Source organism: Diorhabda carinulata, chromosome 2 (assembly GCF_026250575.1).
Source record: "Diorhabda carinulata isolate Delta chromosome 2, icDioCari1.1, whole genome shotgun sequence".
NCBI lineage: Eukaryota > Metazoa > Arthropoda > Insecta > Coleoptera > Chrysomelidae > Diorhabda > Diorhabda carinulata.
The window spans coordinates 11943234-11963850 of record NC_079461.1 but is presented as its reverse complement, the minus strand read 5'-3'; the positions used below and the strand labels follow the sequence as shown (position 1 = coordinate 11963850).

The following is a 20617-nucleotide window of genomic DNA, read 5'->3' as shown; positions in this document are numbered from 1 at the left end:
ACCCATTTTTAACCATTGAATTCCTCATAGGATTTTGTCCGTAAACCTTGCAAATTATAAATAAATTTAGAAAACGAATCACAGATTTGATTTCACAAACGACGGAATTTTTCATTAAGCATAAAGACACGCTACAAAGAACATGTCGGTAGCAGCTATCTGAAAATGGCGTAGGTACATTCCTTCTGCTAAGTCAGAATAACTGCCGCGCATGCTCGAAACTGCGATCGGAGCTCACTTTGTGGATGTACTTTGTATAATGAAAACATTACAAATCGCCGGCTTTAAAACTGAACAACGTGAAAGATATACGATCACCATTGGGCAACAAACCTATCGATAGGATTCGAAAATTTCATCAATATATATTTTTCAGGCATGACCGCATTTCTTCAGGCTTTAGAGTACATTGTGGTTTTGCAAATATTTAATAAAAACTAAGTTAAATCCTAAATAGCTCCAGTTATACCACAAATTAAAAGAAAGAGAAAAATATCATATTGAATTTTTTACAGAAATTCGTCCCCGTTCTTATAAAATTTTATGTGCGTTTTTTCATATTTTAAAGAAACTGTTAGATTCTCTTTGGAAAATCGTGCATCGTATTTCATAAATAAAAATTGTATTAAGTACATAATAAAAATGACAAATTGTGTTTTAAGCATCTAGGCCGAAGTAATGGTGAATATTTATTCGTCAATCAAGAGTTCATGCTAAATTTATTTGGTACTTTATTAGAACATGAAAAAGCCGAGTGAGACTTATAGAACGGCCAATTATGCAATAAATATACCTTGTTAAGTAACGTCGGAGTATTTTAATAATACCCTAAGCCGGTAGTGTCTCGATAATCTTATTGATTAAAAGTACATTTACGTTTACGTAATAATCTGTAAAAAATTAAATGGGTTTTGGCAGTGTCTCAACTTAGTTTTCAACTAATATAAGTATAGTTATTAAATTATTATATTTTATTAACATAACAAGATATTAAATTTTGAACAAAAGATTAAGCAATAAGAATTTTCCATAAAAATAATTAGTAAATTGAGGTGGGAGGTACTGCCTCACCCATCATACCCGTCCGATATCACGCCCTCGAATGTCTATTTATTCCGATTGCAACTTTTCTCAAACTGAATTTATTCCTACTTATATCTATCATGGAATTTGTTGCTCAGTTTAGAAAATCTGTTGGGATTTTTTATAAAGTATTACAAATACAAGATTTAGACAAATTCACTGCAAATTCTTTCGTATTTAAAATGAATTTTATAATTAAAAATCAGAATATTTCATATATTTTTTCACTGATTATTATTTTTTTCTCACTGGACTACAAACAAAATTTTTTCTACTCAAGCAATGGAAATGAAAATGTTTAGGGCACATCACAGTATCCAAAGAAAATGAGCGTTGCAACTATAAATATGTAACGCTGTCTACATAGCGCAAACATCTCAGTATTTAGAAAATAGACTAAGAGGTCATCAATACGATAAAAAAAATAGAACTGCATTAACAATGAAATATCAATAAAACATAAAACGTAAATTCAATTATAAAGATTCAAAAATTCTTGAAACGGAATCTAATACATGAAAAAGAGAATTTTTAGAAATTCACATTCATAAGAACTAAAAAGCTATAAATGATAAAAAAGATCTAAATAATTTAAGTAAAATTTACAGCTCTATTTTGTAAATTCTAATAAATTTAACATATTTGATATGTGGAAACCAAGGAAAAATCAATTTTTCTTATTGGAACAAAGTTCTAAGTTGATTTTATCCTTTTCTTAAATCATGATGGAGGTGATCTATAGATCAATATAAATAAGCAAATAGTCAATGCCTGAAACTTAAGAACAGAGCTTCAGGCAGAAGTTTTTCGAAATGTTTAGAACTTATCAGTGCTTAAAAAATAATAAGCATTTCAATTTGAATAAAGTAAGTTACTTTTTATCAGAAAATTTGATTATTTTCCTCAAAAGTATTAAAAATAAAAATCAATAATTTGCTATGTCTGAAAAAGTAGTATAAGATAGTATAGGATAGGATAGATAGTATAAGATATCATCCCCAATTTTCATTCGAAAATTTTTGGAGTTGCGTTCGTATCTGCTATCTGCGTATCTGCTTATAAACTGTCCCTCTTAAAAATACATGATAGTGAAGTAACTAATTTAAAACTAAATAACTTCTTTGTCAAAATTTGGATTTCATTTAACTAACATTGCAATTTTTAAACCTGAATTGTGAAATAAGAAAAAATTTCATCTATGTATTAAATAAATATAATTTATACCAAATCTGGAGATGGAAGTAATATGAATTTTTAATCAACTATCGTTATTGGAAATTCAGTTCAAATTAAGAATATTTGTTAAAATTTATTAAGTATTTTTCCATGCTTCCTCTGAATTTTGATTTTCGATTATTGTTTTCTTGTGATGAATTGGAAAAAATATTAAATCGATACCTTGAAAACAAAAATCTTTTATAATTCTTTCGAAATATTAGCTGTCGCTAGACATTTGCTTATTTATTTGGATGTTTAGTTACTTTAAATTATTCAATCAGATACCTTCAGAATTAAAACTACCAAATACATTCTACAATTTACCATAGACTCATAACTCAATTTAGTATGAAGTAAGATATTAATATTACAATATTTTATAATACAAAATTGTGTCGCTTTGTCCATAAAATTGTAAAATTATCTTATGACGATAAATCTTATATTTTACTCTCTCTCTCTCTAGTATGAACACTATTTTGTTATAATTTTTATAAATTCTCCATTATAATAGTTGCCAAATTTTCGATAAAACTTTCGATGACTACTTAATCGCTTTTAAATAGCATATAGTGAACTCATGTTTCTGAAAAATTTCTCCATCTACTTTAAATAGATGTAGTAAACGGCAATTATTCACATTGTAATATAATATTTCTAAAATTATTTTTTAATTTTTCCTTCATGAGGCAAAATAAAATATTTTTGATTTCTATCAAAAGTAAGAAACAATTTTAAAAATTGATTAACATAAATATAAAATCAACCAATACCACATTAAAATTTAATCAAAATTTTGTTAACAATATTTATACGCAAAACAATTTTTTTATGAAATTGAAGTTAAAACCAGATTTGTTTTCATAATAATTGAAAAATTCAATTTACTCTGATGCATTAACCCAATTTCCCTACTCATTTTAAATTTCGAAAATAATTTTTATTTAAATATAATTTTGAACAATCAAACTTACTACTTTCATTGTGTATTTCTGTCCGTACAATTTTAAAATTCGATGTTTCACTGTCCATTTTAGGAAACTTTTTTATAACAGAACAATTCATCACAAATCACCTAACACAGCACTGCACTTCGCACCTCGATCGCTGTACACGCTCGATCATCGCTACATCACAGCGTGGCACTAACTGAACCGAAGGATCTTGCGAGATCTACTGAGTGTTCGCTCATGTAGTTGATGCTTAGGCATTGGCTCGATGGGGTGGATAGAAACAGGGGTGGGGCAGGGTGGGCGTTAATGTTTATTGTAGTGCCAGCTAGGTTTCACACAATTAAATTAAACAGTTTGTCGCACGGGTCTCGTGGAGCACTTTGTAAAATATTTTTTGTACTACTTTGTGACTTTTCACTTTCGCCAACGGTTCCAAAATATTAAGTGACGTTCAAATGAAACGGTACATAATTTGAATTCTGAGGTAAATTATGAAACGTATGAAAAGGTTATATGAAAAAAATGTTTTAATCAAAACAATATATATCTTTTAACACATCGTGTTTTGTATAAAAAAAAGGTTAAACGAGTTTTAGTTCAATAAAATTAATATTCCAATAACCATTCAGTTAAGAAAACGTGCATACTCGTATGTAAATTCACTCGAACATAGGTTTAAAATAATCGAACATTTATTCCAATAATACCTAATCTTTTTGGAAAATGTCTCCTCAACATAACTAGATAAGAAAAATGTTCAGATTTAACTCAACCTCACGTGGTTGTCACAAAAACTTTAATTTTACGCCAATGTTTGTTCAAAATAAATTAATTTACAAATATTTCAATTTTTCAACAATGTCTTTAATTTTTATTTGATGAACAATGAATCAGAAATATTTCATCACTTGGTTTCTGAAAGTTTTACTGTAAAGCATTGTAGCGCGGTATAAGCAAAATGATTCGTTTTGAGCAAGAAACTAAAAAAAAATATTCTGCGATTACTAAGAAAAGCAAGTCACATATATACACTACTAGTCAATTTGAATTTTTGTTTCATCGATATAATCCCCTTTTGCTTTGATTATTTTGATGCCCAAATTTTGGCATTTTCTATAACAATTTCGACAAATATTCGTCATCTGGTTGGTTCTATTCGATTTTCAGGGTATTCCAGGGTGAAGTGGACATTGGATACTGCTTTCTCATTTCCCATAACAACTCAATAGGTTTTTTTTCTTCATCTTTCTTTCCAATTTTTCCAAATACTCTTTTCATAGCTTCGAGGAATGACTGAGATTGTTGTCATACTAGAAGACATTTTTTTTGCCGATCAGGGGTTGGCCATAATATACTACATTTACCTTTTATATTTTTTATAACCTCATTTCTTCTTCAAAACATACCCAAACCATCACCGAGCCTTCACCGTGTTTCACAATTGGGATTATGTATCGATCTAGCATCTGTTCTTTCTTTAACATGCGCACACTCTTCTCTTAGATCCAAAAACTTCAAACTTTGACTCATCCCTCAATAAAACTGTTTCCTACTCTTCATTCGTCCAATTCTTATGTTCTTTAACCTACTGTAACATCTAAATTTTATTTTGACATCGTAAAAGAGGTTTCTTCATTGCCACCTTTTCAAAAAGGCTTCTCTCAATCTCCCCTTTACCATAGTAGGAACTCGAAGGTAGATCCCAAGATGCATTATCTAAGCTGTTTTATCTGGGCCCGGGACTCGTCAATCACGTTTACTGATGAATAAAATACGTTTATCTGAAGCGATTGTGGTTTATCGAAGCCACCCTGAACGTTTTCTATGGCCAAAGCTCCTAGTGGATGCATATTTTTTCATGTTGTAGTCCTCGATACGTCGAGGTATTTTCAATTCGGCTGAAATGATACGGTTCGCCTAAACTATGAAGACTTGCGATTAATGCACTAGTTTCAATCGACACTAGTATACGAAGTTAACAAAAAGATATCTTGGACCAAAAATATCAATCACAAATGTCTTACAGAGCTACTGGGACTAAACTTCAATCATAAACACCGAAAAAGTAATTCAAATTGGAAGGAGAATAAAAAAATCCTTATCTCAACGTCGGGAGTTGCTGAGAGATCCCCAAAATAAATAGCAAATTAAGCTTAAGTCTCTCTATCCACCGAAGAATTAAAAATAAGGTTTAAATAATGAAATAAAATTAAAAAAAAGAACGTTTCGTTTTGATGTCAAAAAATTTTCTTTTTCTACGTCGGTTATAATACACACGTTTTTTAATTCATTTGCATTTATAAATAATGTAATTTTTGAATGGGTCAAAAAACGTGAAAAAAAAATACCGTAGCGGTTCATTTTTTTCAAGCTTTTGCATTAAAAAAGTCCGTAACGCGCATTTTTTAACGCAATTAAAACATTGTTTTATCAAAATAGTGAGCTGTGAACGCTTTCTTTTTTTCTCATGTCCATTCGTTTCTCCGATAAACTGTCACACTTTTATTTCTTGATATTTGTTCAAAAAAAACCGTTTTGTGTCTAATTAAAATTAATGTAGTATTATTTTATTAGTGATAGAGAGTAACAGTGAAAAAAGTTTAAATTGCACACCAGAAGATGTTGAATCGGCAACTGCAGTGACTATAAATCTTCTCCCTGAGAAGTCCAGGGTACAGTATTTGAAGGAATATAATTCTTTTATGGAGTGGCGCACTAAAAAAGGCATAAACAGCTTCACAGAAATAGTGTTACTAGCTTATTTGAAACTAAATACAAAATGTGGAAGTCTTCAACACTGGTCGACTTATTCAAAACTGAAAAGCACTTGGTAAATAACGACGTAGACATCAGTAAATACCAGAAACTCATTTACTCAAAATTTATTTGAAAAATAAATCAGTTCGCTAAAGACCCAAAAATATAAAACATTTTCCCGTGAAGAAATTAATAAGTTTCTGTTGCAAGCTCCAGACGATCATTATCTTATGCATAAGGTATGAGAGTAAAACATATTTGTAACATCTTTCAGGTTGCTTTAATATTCTGAATCGCAGGAGCTCTACAGAAGGAGGAATTATATAAAATGAAGTGTAACGATATTAATGAAATGTTTTAATTACCACAGTACCTGATACAAAAACTCATGTGCGACGTGGATTTACTGTTATTGGTGAAATATCTGACAATAGATTGAAGATTTATAAAAAATATAAAAACCAACGATCCACAAATATCAAAAGATCTTGTATTTTTACAGTATAGAAATGGAAAATGCAAAACCCAAGTTGTAGGTATCAATACCTTTTCAAAAATTCCCTCGCTTATCGCAACATACTTGAATTTACCTAATCCAAAAAACTACACTGGGCATACATTTCGATGCTCTTCGGCGTATATATTAGTGGAATCAACTAAAGACGGTGGGTCGAAATGATTCCGCAGTGAAAATTTTAACGGGAACAACTAGTTCGACTTCAAGCATTATTGTAAATGTTCACGATCTTACCAATGATGTTATTTTTTTTAACTCGTTAAATTTTGCAAATTCAAGTACCGATAGTAATGTAACTTCTTCTCCACCTCAAATTAATAATGCTCACAGTTGTACTTTTAATATTACTATTTCAAAATAAAAATTGATAAAAGTTTTGTCGAATTTTTTTATGTCTACAGACGTAGACAAAATTTTGCATGAAACTCGTGAGTAAAGTAACTTTGATTCACTCGTAGGAATTGCCGCACTCGCAACCGTCCTATTCGTGAAAAAAGTATTACTTTGTTGCATAAATAACTATTATAATACCCTTTTTCTTATCAAACAGAAAAAAACTTACCAAAATTACCTAACCAAATACAAGCTGCCATGGCAATATGTAAAAAGACTTATTGATGTCTGGTATAAAATCGTTGTATATGGATAAATATCAATATATTATTAGAAGACACAGCTCTTCAAATTCCTCCTGCTCAACGAGGTGAAATATTATAAAAAATCGAAGAATGTGAATGTTCTAACTTGTTTCAATTTTAATTTATTTCTAAAAAAATACATTATTTATTAGAAGAGATTCAAAATTAGGATTATTAATTCGATAAAATCTTTTATACAAGAACCTTCTTCCCATGTATGTAACCATTTATTCTCTGACGAAGAAACATTTAATTTTATCCTCAAAGTGAAAATGATAAATTGAGAAGGGTCATGCATGGATTTCTTCGAATATATCGGTAGCATCAATATTCGGTTGTATTCGGTGAGTTTTTATAGAAACAGCTATAGATAACGTCTTCCTCATTTCTATATCTATACCTTCTAAATCGTCTACAAGAAGTGAACATTAGTGAGTGGGCAGTAAGCAGGTGACTTCATGCATCTAGATCAACTTTTTGAACTAGAACTTTTAGTCCGTTGCTTTAAAGACGCGACATGTGCGACAGAAGTACAGAAAAACTTCAGTTAAAAATCATTAACCAACATCCGAGTAGCCTCATCGCTCATATCAGGCTAAAAATATTTCTCTTACATGTTTCGGTGAGAGAGTTTGAGAGTTCGATAACGACGTATACCCACTAACACACAAAATTTGAAATCTTCTCTGTTCTACTTACCGATCAAATTCAGAGCTACCTTGTTTTTTTGGCATTTTAGATTAGTGCTCGCAAATGAATGTCATTAGTAGTTGTTTAACGGATTGTTTACAAAAACACCTTTATTGATAACCATTAAATAAAATATTAGCCAATATTGAATGAATGTAGTCGGTACGTACCGAGGTACGTTACATTGTTCATAACCTTCATATATAAGTTATGAAAAGTAGTAATATTAAAACTTAAGTTTCAAAGAATAATTTATTAATTACTGTAAAAACTTTTAGCTCAATAGTATTTTAAGATTTATAAACGTTGAAAACAACATTATTAAAGATACAGTTATTTAAAGTACGTCCATTTTCTGGGTGAATATTCTTTTGAACTTATTGTCTAATGTTAATTTTATTTGAAGCTGTGATATTTACATGTATACCAAGAGTTTGGCTCAGAAAGTCTTCTGAGATTCTTCTCTTATCTTATAATGACATTGCCTTCCGATACACTGTTAGATTTCCATCCACCGTGTTGCTTTATTTCCAGAATTTCCGCTCCTGAGTCTGCCAGGAGAGACGCTGACGAGCGTCTGAAACAATGTCCTGTGCATCCTTTAACATTAGGTAGACCCAGGTACTGAGCAATCTTTGTTGGTAATTTTCCAATAGTATTCATGCCCACGGGTGTATTCCCCATTTTCCATTATAATATCGCACAAAAAATCTGTCGAGCTTTACACCTGGCGCTCATTTTGGAAAATATTACGTTTGTTAAACAATAACTACTATGTACCTATATATCAACGTATTTGTCAACAAGTGGAAAAATTGCAAACTAAATCTCTTCAAGTTCGCACGTTAGCCTTTATCCAAAATGTGATTATTGACGACATGATAATACAAGGCCCTACAAAGCTTAATCTTAATGAGGTTGTAATCACACGGTTTGTTTAGTCTACTTACAATACAGATTTAAATCCCATAAAATATATTTGTGTGATGAAGACATTCTTACGAAGATATATGTCAGCTCTCATAAATTCGATAGAGCTTCTGAGCGAATGCACTATTTTCATGTTTATATTCTTTACATTTGGAAATAAATTATTAAATAAATTATATTTCTGTGCCTGGATGTTATTTTTTTCAATGTTACAATACAAGAAAAACAACAAAAGAGATAAATTTGATCTAGTCAGAGTTAACAATTTATAATACAAATAAAAAGTTACATAAAAGACATGATAATTTTATGCTGCCTGTAATTGTTATCACAGTTGCAATTGAAATGATTGCAAGCAAATTAGTTTCCCACAATACAAAATATACCAACTCACTTCTTTATTGTTTTCTTTGTTTATTAATAATTATTATATTTCTTCTGAAAATGGCAAAGTCAAGTATGCTTATATATCTGGTGTAACTGTTAATTTTTTCTACTAATATTTATAATTGATATTTATTATAATAGCTTGAATGGATTTTCACAACCTTTCTATTTTCTAGTATAGTAGGAAAGTGGGTTACATATTCGTCACTTTACGTTACCGCGAGTCTCATTATTTTTTATATAATACGACAAAAACAAATTCAATAATCCTTTCGAACAGTTTGTTCGGTGATTGTATAAAGCGTTTAAGAAAAAAATACGTCAGAAGTGAAACCTCATATTTTGGTGTCAAAATAATTGGACTGAACAAAATTTAATGCAAATGTGGACAGAAAAAGTTGCACATTGGAAAACGAAAAAGGAAATTTGATCTTTTCAATTTTCACCGTTGAACATTACCATAACTTTTATATATACGAGGGCGGTTCAGATATGATCCCGACAAACGCTTATTGTAATTGAAATTATTAACAAAAACTTTTGTAAAGTGCGCATGAACTACTCTACTTCGTCGTCCATTTGTAACCTCCGCGTGTTTCTTTCAGTGGTACGAACATGTGGTAGTCACAGGGTGATAAGTCTGGACTATGGGCGGGATTTTCTAGTAGCCCCAGTTCTGATATTGTTTGTAACGCGCGGTGTGAGAGTGCAGGTTATCCTGGACAAGAGCCACACTTCGCGATGGAATTCTTCTCCGGTTTGAGCAATAAGCAGGTTTCACGTGTGTTTTCAGAAAGTTAGAATAGTATGTAGCATGTATGGAGCGTTGTATGCGCATTCCTCGTCGGTTACAGAATACTGTACACAAAATATTATCTGCAGATCTAGTTGTTTTCGCTTTGACTGGCACCCCTTCCTTCTTCCTCCACTCTTTAGATGACACCTTGCTTTCGGAAGTGTAATAGTATACCCATCTGTAGTGAATATTCACATTAAAAAACCGTCCTCCTCCAACTCGCTTTGCTTGCACAGGCGGCGACAAACTTTCAACTGCATGAATTTTTTCTTAAAGCTTTAAAGTGTGGGAAACCATCAAGCCGTTATTCTGCGACATTGAAGGTGTTCTTGGACGATAGACTCTATCTACACTAGGTACCAATACTAATGTCAGTTGAGCAGAAATTTTCATTCATCCTAAGATACTTCAAAATGAGTTGTTCGACACGGCGAATTTTGTCTGGTGTATTGCCGGTTTGCGGTCGACGATCATGCATCTCATTCTCGACGGTTTCACGGCCACATTTGACGTTTTGGACCATTTAAATACAGGCACTTACTACCGAATTGATTTCGTAAACGACTAAGAATCTCCGTGTTTTTAATGCATTCCCACATCTAAAAACGAATGACAATCGCAATGACGGTCGGCACTTGACGTTCACTTTGGTCGTAGCACGCGACTGAAACGTCCATTCGCGACTAAAGCTATGCCACACTATTACTAACCGACCTAGCTAACACATAATCAAGTCGCGGTCTTAAAACATACAGTTGCAACATCTACATCTACGATCATATTTGAACCACCCTCGTAAATCCATAAAATTTGAACATAAAAATTTTAGGGGGATTTTGAACCCATGAGCCCTCCAAACTAATCTATGCGTTACAATTGATGAGTAATGTTACATTATTAATGAATACGTTATTTTTATTTTTTTGCCACTTTTACAACTAGTTTTTATTGAAAATTATCATCAATCTTATTAATCTTTAAAAATGTTTAGTAACAAAAAGTAAGTTATAACATTTTATTCGCAGACCAAAATGGTCTCCATTATCCTGGTTTCACATTCGGTTTCTATTATAAATTGAATACCTATTTTGGTATTCTATTCTATTTTCCAAAATAGAAGCCACGATAATAGACAAGAATTATTATCAAAGTATATGGTGAGCATTTTGATTAGGTATTTACTTATTTTTTATTTTACGATTACAAGTTACAATTTACCAATTGAGTTATATAGATCAAACAAGAGTAACTTTTGGTTTTGTAGCGTTGACGCCTTCCAATATTTTTATTGTTTTATTCATAGTTTTGCCGAAAATATAGCTTAGAGTGCCTAAACACAAACAACCAATTGTAACCTAATATTAACAATGCTTTATAGGAACAATGTACAAATTTTATTGTTTTATACGTACAGTAACTTGCAACTGGCGATATTAAATTTATGAATGTTTAGACTTTCCCATGTATTTTCATTTTAATTTATTTTCGATTCCAGTGTTTGCATGATAAGTCCATTTATTTTCTAAGCCCCCACAATTCTGATAAATTAATCAGAATTTTATTTCAACTTGAAAAACTTCATTTATACAACATTCTTTTCCAAAAAAGCAACAAAAAAAGTGCAAAAAATCTCCAACTGAAATAAAGTATAAAATAAAAATATGAACAACAAAATAAGAATTTGAATATATATTGAGTATTCTTTATGCTTTTTTTAGAAGCTTTTTCTTTTTATTGCCTAACTCTATTACATTGGTGAGTGTTCGGATGAGGAAAACATATTCCTTTCAAATTCATTTTTCTGCAATAAATTTCTTCGAATAAATTATGAGGTTTTTACAAGCTTAGAATTTATAGCTACACCTCGCATAACACGAAGTGTGACTAACAAAGAAACGAGGCATTTTTTCATAGAATAAAGTCTCCTTTTAACTCTCTATACTTAGCCATGCTCTACCCTTTTTACTTTCTCCTCCATCAAATGCGTTCGCTTTTTTGTAATTTCTCCCTCCACCTCATCAATCAATTATGCGTAATACTCTCATATTATTGATTCACTTTTTTAAAGTAAGTCAGTAAAAACAATCCCATGACCGTTTCATATATCGGATACCCTCACTTTTCCAGCCTTTTTCGTAGCAGGCTCATTCTTTGTAAACTTTTGGGCTGTCGTAGTTTTTTTTTCATCCCAAATGCTCATTGCTAGTCAACCTAATATGAGGCTCCGTACACAGTGTTAACTTCTTTTTTATTCGTTTAGGCGTATTGACTTTCAAAAGAAAATATTTGATGGAAATTTTCTCTATTTTCAGTAAAATTTTCATAACCACTCTCTTATACGATTGTCAAACAGAAACTAAGTAATCAAAATGGATGGAATATGTACAAATATACAACTTAGTAAGTGCTGATGTCTTCTTGTTTAGGTCGGAAATTTTTTAGACAACCCGTAAGTGTAACATATTAAATACAATGATATTCGGGAATAAAGTCATTCAAAATCGGCTGTTGTGCCAAAACACATTGATGGTGTGCCACATCGTCATTTGACATACCGTCAGATTGAGGAATAGGTACTTGGGCATTAGTTCCAATCCATTTAACATTGCATGAACATTAGGCTGTCAAAAAGATTTGTTCGTGTTGGATATCGCATGGACATATCGCCACCGTTCCATTATTAGAGCAACGTAGAACGGTGAATCCTGAATGGTACACCAGCATAGTTTGCCAGAAGTGTCCGAAAAAATCAGAGATCGCAGGAAACGAAACATTCTACACCACGCTACAACAAAAACGTCAACACATCGAATTGATGGATCATCTGCCGTACAGTCCTTGTTTGGCACCAAATGACTTTTATTCCGGTGGATGCATTCAAATCACATGTTTCAGAGGTAACTCAATTGGAATGGAAAAAATGCTTCGACATGCGATTGAATGGCATGCAAAAATGTATCGATCTTAATAGAGAACATTTTGAAAGACAATAGAGCCATATCCAATTATAAATATTTTCTTTTATTAGTCTATCTCAAAACTTGAGTAGAAACCCTCGAAGGAGTTATCAGAGACTTTTAAGTTAATAAGGACGAACACTGCGGACTACGTTAAAATTTTTTATAAGCAATTACTTAATTCCAATTAATTTTTTTCCAATTAGAAAATATCCTCATTATAACACTAAACGTTTTTGAGAAGTTTTGGTTGTGACCATCACCCATTGGTTATAACCACAGCCCTAAGTGTATGTAACACTTTTGATACTATCAGAATGACATTAATGTAGCGTAAATTCCCATAATACAATGCTTTACTTCATTATTATTTTTTTTGTATACATTCTCTTGTTCATTCACATTCAGCTGTGTCATAACACGTGTTGTACCTGCTGTAATAATATCGAAATAAAACACGGGAGTTACGAATTAATACCGAAAACATGTGTTCATTGATATATCAGAAACAAATAACGAAAGTCGTTTGATGGCGCAATGCTAAATAGAATCCGGTTAATACTAAGCCGTTTCCATTTGAATATAATGAGATTGTCTGTAAGATACTGATTTGCACTTTCACCGTCTCGTTCGACTTCTATGAGAACCTGACTAGTACCATTCTGAATTTTTTTTTTCAATAAAGTCGAGTTTTAAACGTTCTTAGACTTTTCGATATGGTCCGTACACCATATAATTGCAATTTCAATAAACGTTGCTTTGGTGAATGCAAATTTCTTGCTTTTGCAAATTAATAAAACGGTATAGTACACTAACAGTTACATTAAGAGAAAGCTGTTATTTATTGTTTTCTTAACGAAAATGGAGATTATTAGTTGTAAATTTATTTAAAAATTATAAAACTTTAGGATGTTACAACGCGCTTTCGTATGTATGAACACCTACAATTTATTAGACAATTTCAATAAAATTTTCAAGACACGTTTATTTTCATTACATAAAGTGAAGATTGAAATTCCAAAATACAAAAACAAAAATTGTTAAAATTTTCAAATAATACGTTGTACCGGCACTTTATAACCTGTGAATCGAGTCATCTAAAGCAGCTTAAGCAGAGCATACACGGTCAATAAAACTGACAGTAGGTATTGATAAAAGTACTGAAGGTGCCCTTCTTCAGTATTTTCTGTGATTACACGATCATTATTACTGAAAGTATTACTGATGTTCGTTTAATTCACACGGTCATTATTACTGTCAATATTATTCGTCAGTTCCCGCTTTCCATCCTTTAGTAGATAACTTAACATGGATAGAGCCTGTTTGGCAATAGTTATAGCTTCTGCTGTTGTAAAAAAAAGAAAAAAAAGAAGAATATGGGTTAAGGATTGGCTGTTGGAAAGAGACAGGTACACCCATTTAAACCTATTGAATGAAATAGTAGTTAAAAATCCTGCAGATTTCAAAAATTATTTTCGAATGAGTGAAACAACGTTTTTAACTTTATTGGACATGGTTTCACCTCATATTAAAAAGCAAGACACTAATATGAGACAAAGTATCAGTCCAAAAGAGCGACTCGCTGTTACTTTGCGATACCTGGCGACAGGAAGAAATTTTGCTGACCTCAAGTTCTCAGCATTGATTTCCCCAGCAGCAATTAGTTCAATGATAATTGAAACATGTGAAACTCTCATCTATGTGCTTCGAGATTATATCAAGGTAAGTTGAACAAAAAAATTCAATTAGTAAAATATTTTATTAGTATGTATAGGCATTTATACACTTTACAAAATTTTATTTTATTCAGAAAATGTATGATAGTAGTCCTTCAAGTTATTTTTTGATGAAATGCCGTTATCATCGATTGGATCATAATTGTTATTATTGTTTAAAATCATAATTTTTTGGGGGGAAGTGGTGGTGGTAGAAGGGACATGGACTGGACTAGGAAGGGTTCCGTTCAGTATTTGGGAAGGATTTGATGAATGGAGGCAGGAAGATTGCGGCTCGTTGATTTTAACGGAGTTGTGATGCAGATTCCCCATTGTAGCCTCAAATAAAATGTCGTTTATGGCCTTTTCGGCAAGTATTTTTTGGGACGCATCCAAATTTTGCAATTTTGTAGCCCAAACTTTCGCTAAGTTAAGATTGTAATCTCCTTCTTTTTCCTTGGTCAGGTACTCACACGCTAAATTCAGCAAATCTGATTGTTTATTACATTTTTTTTGTTTTTTGGATTTTCTGTTGTAATTTATTGAAGTCGAAGGCTGAGTGATAACATCGTCCTCTGGAATTATGTTTGTAGTTTCTTGAGCCTAAAAAATAAAACAAGAGTTAAAAAATTCCTCGATGTTCATATTTCATGCTTTAAAAATGATTGACATTCTTTGTAACTAATTACAGCAAATTTTTATTACTACTAATAATAACAATCTTATTATTATTTAAAAAATATTTTTTTTTTTACAGCTTCCCTTAACAGAAGAGGAATGGTTATTAACTGCAGCAGAATTCAGCAAGAACTGCCACTTTCCTACTTGTCTCGGAGCTCTTGATGGAAAGCATATCGCCATAAAAAAACCGGCTAATACCTCCTCTCTGTATTATAATTATAAAGGACACTTTAGCATTGTTTTAATGGCATTGGTCAATGCAAATAAGGAATTTATAATGGTGGATGTAGGAGCTAATGGTAGGATCTCCGACGGTGGGGTCCTCTTTTATACAAAATTTTGGGATTTGTTTCTAAAAAAGCAATTGCATATTCCACCTCCCACAAAGTTACCAGGTTCAGAGGATTATTTTCCTTACGTTTTTGTGGCAGATGAGGCCTTTGCTTTGCACTGCAACCTTATGAAACCATACCCTCAAAAAAAATGTACAAAGGAGCAAGATACTTTCAATAAACGACTGTCCACAGCTCGATGTGTAGTCGAAAATGCCTTTGGCATTCTCGCATCAAGATTTGGTGTGTTTCAAAAGCCAATAAATCTTGGTCCTGACAAAGCAACAAAAATTACACTAGCATGCTGCTATCTGCATAATTACTTAAAAAAGGAATCTCTAAACTTTAGTGCACAAAACGAAATTGAAAGCATAGATGTAGGGGCTAGTCTTCGTGAAGAACATAGTAGGAATGCAAGCGACGCAAAATCCACAAGGGATAAATATTGTACATATTTTAATCTTACATAATAATTTGTCATAATACTTTTGCAAATGTTAATTTTTTATTTCAAAAAATTTAATACTGAAATTTATGGTAAAAACCAAACAATCAAAATCATACCTGTTCCTCTTCCTCGTTTTCCACATCAATCGACGAGTGGGTTTCGAATGGCTGCTCGATTTTATCAAGAAATTGAAGAGCATAAAATACCCATGACGACGGAGTGTAAATGTCTTCGGTACCACATCCAGACCTTTAATAACATAATAAATTCATTTCATATTTTCTTTTTTATATAATTATTATAAAAACAACTATACCTAATGCCTAAATAAAATTTTACTAAGAAAATCAAAATGTTGGTATATATTCTCACCTTTTCGAAGATTCAATTTTCTTAAGTTCTTTTCGAAAATTTGATCTTAATGTATTTATTTTTTTCCTGACATCGGAAATTTCCGCGTTAGGTTTTATTTTTTTGTACAAAGGCAATAATTTATTTAAGGCTTCCATCCTTTTATTTTTTTTCATGTAATTTGGATCTGTGGAGCTCCACAATTCGGGCATGGATTCAAAAGTATGAATAAATAATTTAAGATCTTCGTCCATATTATCCTCCATCTGCAAATTATTTAACAAAATGTAAATGAAGTTATGATTAATATTTTCGTTATTAACCCTCCGAGTACCATGGGGTCCTTTTGGGACCCAACACTTTTACGAGAATTTAACTTTCTCTGCTGTATGACCTTTGTAAACTCCGTTTTAAAATATTGTTTCTTCAGAAAATACAAGAAAAAACAAGTTGCACCTTTTATTTATTTTTGGGCATAAGTTAAAAGATGAGTAAACTTGAAGGTAAAATTCATTATTAGCATTCAAAAACATGTGAAAGTACCAAGTTTCAACTTCCTATTCAATAACCCAAGATTTAAAATGGAAAAAAATATTTGGGGTCCAAAAAGGACCCCTGTGGTACTTGACTTTCATGAGGACCGTGGTACCCAGAGGGTTAAATTCACAGTATTTTAAAAATAATCTTGTACTTACTTTGGATGCACGAGTTTTTGCACAATTTAATAACTGAGGAAGATAAATTTATCGTAATTAAACTTAATTTAACTTAATTTAAATAACGTAATTTAACTTAAATTCGTAAGAAAATAAGCAGGCTTCACGTTTTCAGAGAAAATAAACGGCAACTCTACAAAAAGCAAACCAACGTCGAACTCCAAGATTTCATCAATTAGATGGCACGTGTTTTCACAACCTAAACCCGCCTCATTACTGAAGAATGAAGCAAACCCGGCCACACGGTCATTATTACTGTCAGTATCCCCACTACTCGGCGACCAGAACTGAGGAATGAATGGATTGAAGCATCAATCTTCAGTACCCTCTTCAGTACTTCAATACCTCGGATTACACGATCAGTATTACTGACAATATTTTTCGATACTGTCAGTATTATTGACCGTGTATGCTCTGCTTTATATTTATTGTCAGTTTATTACTTTTTAAATTCGTAGCTAAAGATCGTGTATTTTATCTAATAGAGTTCATTCTATAATAAAATCAACATCAAATCAAACAATTAACTAAACAAAAAGATATTAATTATATTAATAGAGAAAATTAGCATAACAAAAAATAATAAAAGAATTATATTAATTAAAGATATGAACTTAATAATCTTGAGTCCATAAACTTTGAATCCACTCCTTGGTCATCATCCACATAAAGAAATTTTCTGGTGAATCTACCAGCAATTCTCTGAGGACGAAACTTCGCGATAGGTAAAAATTCTTGTTACCTCTGAATGTAATTGCTTGTGTTCATTAGTGGCAAAATGTAAAATATAGTTAACGGTGAAGATTATGGAAGATTGAAAACTACAAGGTCACGACCAACCAACTAATTTTAGATTGTTTAGTCTCAATGAACAAGAAGGGTGGTTTGTTAGCACAATGCACCTCATTTCAACACTCTTTGTGTCGTATCACGTTCGTTTCACAATAAAAGTTCAAGTTTCTCATTCTCTACGCATTTTGTTACCACCAGACTCGTAACTAAATACAATTTTATGTATACTTAAGTCCAGTTCACCCATTAGTTTCCTTCTTGCCTGTATTGTCATCATGCCGCTGTCAGAGGTACTGCTTTATTTGCGTAGATCGTTTTTCTCGCTGGCCAGTAGCTATCCCAATGACAAATCAAGAAGCCGAAATGATTGCTCGCGTTTTCTGAGAAGGCTGGATGAGCTGCTATGGGGTACCGCTATACCTGCACACGACAGCATACCATTCACAAGCCAACGGAATGGTCGAGAATATTCACATAAGGTTCAAAGCAGAGATACGGTGCCATCAAAATGACTAATGGACGGAATGTCAAGACACAGTCGTTTCACCGTACGAAATGCTACTCGGGCAACTCATACGTTTGCCCGGGGAATTCTTCGAGCCGGCGAGCCCAGATATTGAACCAGTGGAGATCAATATTCAGTAGGAACTACGCCTGTATTTAGACCTCCTATGACCACACCTATTAAGCGACATGGCACTAGGATACCGTTGGTTATTCAAGATCTGGCAACAGCAAAACATTTTTTCCTACGCCACAACGGTGTAAAAAAACTCGTTTTGCATGACTTACGACGGACCTTACGAAGTGATTGAACGAGGAGAAAAATATTTCCACTCCGAGGAAAAGAAAAACACAATTTCGTGACTTCATTATTGGAAGGGGGGTTAAATACTTAATATATATACAATTTTCTTGATAAAACAATAATCCTTCCACCGCTGACTGACCGGTACCTGACCCAGAAATTCGAAGTTACCTTTTTTTTGGGACTTCCAAGTCACCTTTTTTTATAACCTTAATGTCCTGATACACTTAATTTAATCATATCCGTTTTACCTGATACACGTTTTATGAAAAACCTATATAACTGCAGATACATTATTTGATAACTACAAAAACAAAGCTGAGATCATGTATGCTATTAAATCTGTTCAGCTTTCTGCTAATACAGTGATGGGAAGCTATGAGTTCTGATTTTGTTTCACAGTTTAAAACTGATTTTGATCGTTGTAGTTATTTTTCCTTACAACATGACTAATCAACTGATATAGTTAATACAGCTCAGTATTTGAAGAGTTAGAAACAAAAGAAGAGCTGGTTGTGTAAAGATTGTGCCGCTTACTGGGCATACAACTGGAAATGATATATTTTTAGCATTTAGAAAGCTCATTGAATCTGAAAACATTCCAGTGAAGTTGGTGGCCCTAGCTACGGATGGAGCTCTTGCAATGGTAGGCGTGGAGAAAGGATTTGTTGCCTTGTGTCGTAAAGACAGTGTCCTAGTCTGAAGCAGATCAACAATACGTGGAAATTCGTTCAAACTTGAGACAAAAATTTGATCAACGATTCCAAGATTTTGAAAGCATATTGATTGTGGCACAGTTCGTCAATTTTCCCTTTGTAGAGATCGATACAGAACATTTTTCAGTTGTAAGACATTTTGGTGGCGATCAGGCTGCCGTTGAATTCAGAATGACCTGTATCTAAAATCCCTCTCTACCACTGAAAATGTCTGGCCTCTAGTCCCCAAAGGAAAGTAACCATTAGTGATTCTAGTTTCATTGAGATTGAAAGCTATGATCAGTTCCACATACTTGTGTGAAGCATCTTTTTCAAGTATGAAATTTATAAAGAACAAATATAGAAACAGACTGACTGATGAACATTTGGACAACTGCATCAGAATACTACAACATACTCTCCAAACTTCAAGAAAATACTTGATGGTCAAAAACACTCCTCTCATTGAAATGAACATTCAAACTTTTTTTACACTTCCTACATATTTTGATTAATACTAGAAATAAATTTTCGTTTGTAATAAAATAATAAATTCCATTTTGTGTACTTTCTTTAGCCCATTATTCCTAGGTAGCTCACTAATAGGTTTATAAATGCTAGGATGGCTCACTAACTCAGAAGTTTGGCGACTACTGTACTAAACGAATAAACTACAATAAACTTCGTATATCCGAAAGACAGTATGTATAAAATTAACACCCCTATACAATTGTTAACTGTTTTTTGAGACTATTTTAATTGTATTTATTCACGTCTCAGTTCCAATGTTCTCATTTTTTTTCCCAATTTTTCACGGTCCTAAAGATATAATAGGTAAAAAGCACACAAAAGGATTATACCCAACGAACTCAAAAATCAAATAAAACTCAGCGTGATTTGCACATCTTCAAACTGTCCGGGGTGGGCTTCGATAATATAAATCACCTTAAAGTAATTACTTCAAAATTAAAATTTAAAAATCCGTTGGATTAGGTTGCCGACTATTAAGAGCAATCTCCAAGGCACGCCTTTCCCACACATTTGTTTTCGTGATACGATTCTTTTTTTGCAAATTAATTTTGTTCAAATTTAAGAATTCATCATTGGAGATTGTGAAAAAATATAAATTACTTTTGTTATTAAAAATTGAAAA

General features: G+C 32.3%; 3 protein-coding genes across 7 annotated transcripts in view; 1 reads left to right on the top strand and 2 right to left on the bottom strand.

Moving 5' to 3' along the window:
• Positions 1-20617, bottom strand: part of LOC130903447 (uncharacterized) — a 480490-nt gene that overhangs the window by 139766 nt on the left and 320107 nt on the right. Inside the window, exon 1 of one of the 5 annotated variants that reach the window (XM_057815550.1) lies at positions 3276-3430. The exons of the other annotated variants lie outside the window; for them this stretch is intronic. Coding sequence (XP_057671533.1) covers positions 3276-3366 — 91 coding nt within the window. The 5' untranslated portion in view covers positions 3367-3430. Of the gene's footprint in view, positions 1-3275; positions 3431-20617 lie in introns of those variants that run through there. 5 annotated transcript variants of the gene reach the window in all.
• On the top strand, positions 14044-16224 carry LOC130903445 (putative nuclease HARBI1). Its single transcript, XM_057815543.1, has 2 exons — positions 14044-14648; positions 15399-16224. Exons 1-2 carry the CDS (start codon positions 14235-14237, stop codon positions 16122-16124), a joined length of 1140 nt encoding a protein of 379 aa, XP_057671526.1. The 5' UTR covers positions 14044-14234; the 3' UTR covers positions 16125-16224.
• On the bottom strand, positions 14672-17283 carry LOC130903446 (uncharacterized). The gene is made up of 4 exons (XM_057815544.1): positions 17149-17283; positions 16475-16719; positions 16219-16351; positions 14672-15244 (listed from the first exon to the last, which is right to left on the bottom strand). The coding sequence occupies exons 2-4, from the start codon at positions 16717-16719 to the stop codon at positions 14729-14731; spliced, it is 894 nt and encodes a 297-aa protein (XP_057671527.1). The 5' UTR covers positions 17149-17283; the 3' UTR covers positions 14672-14728.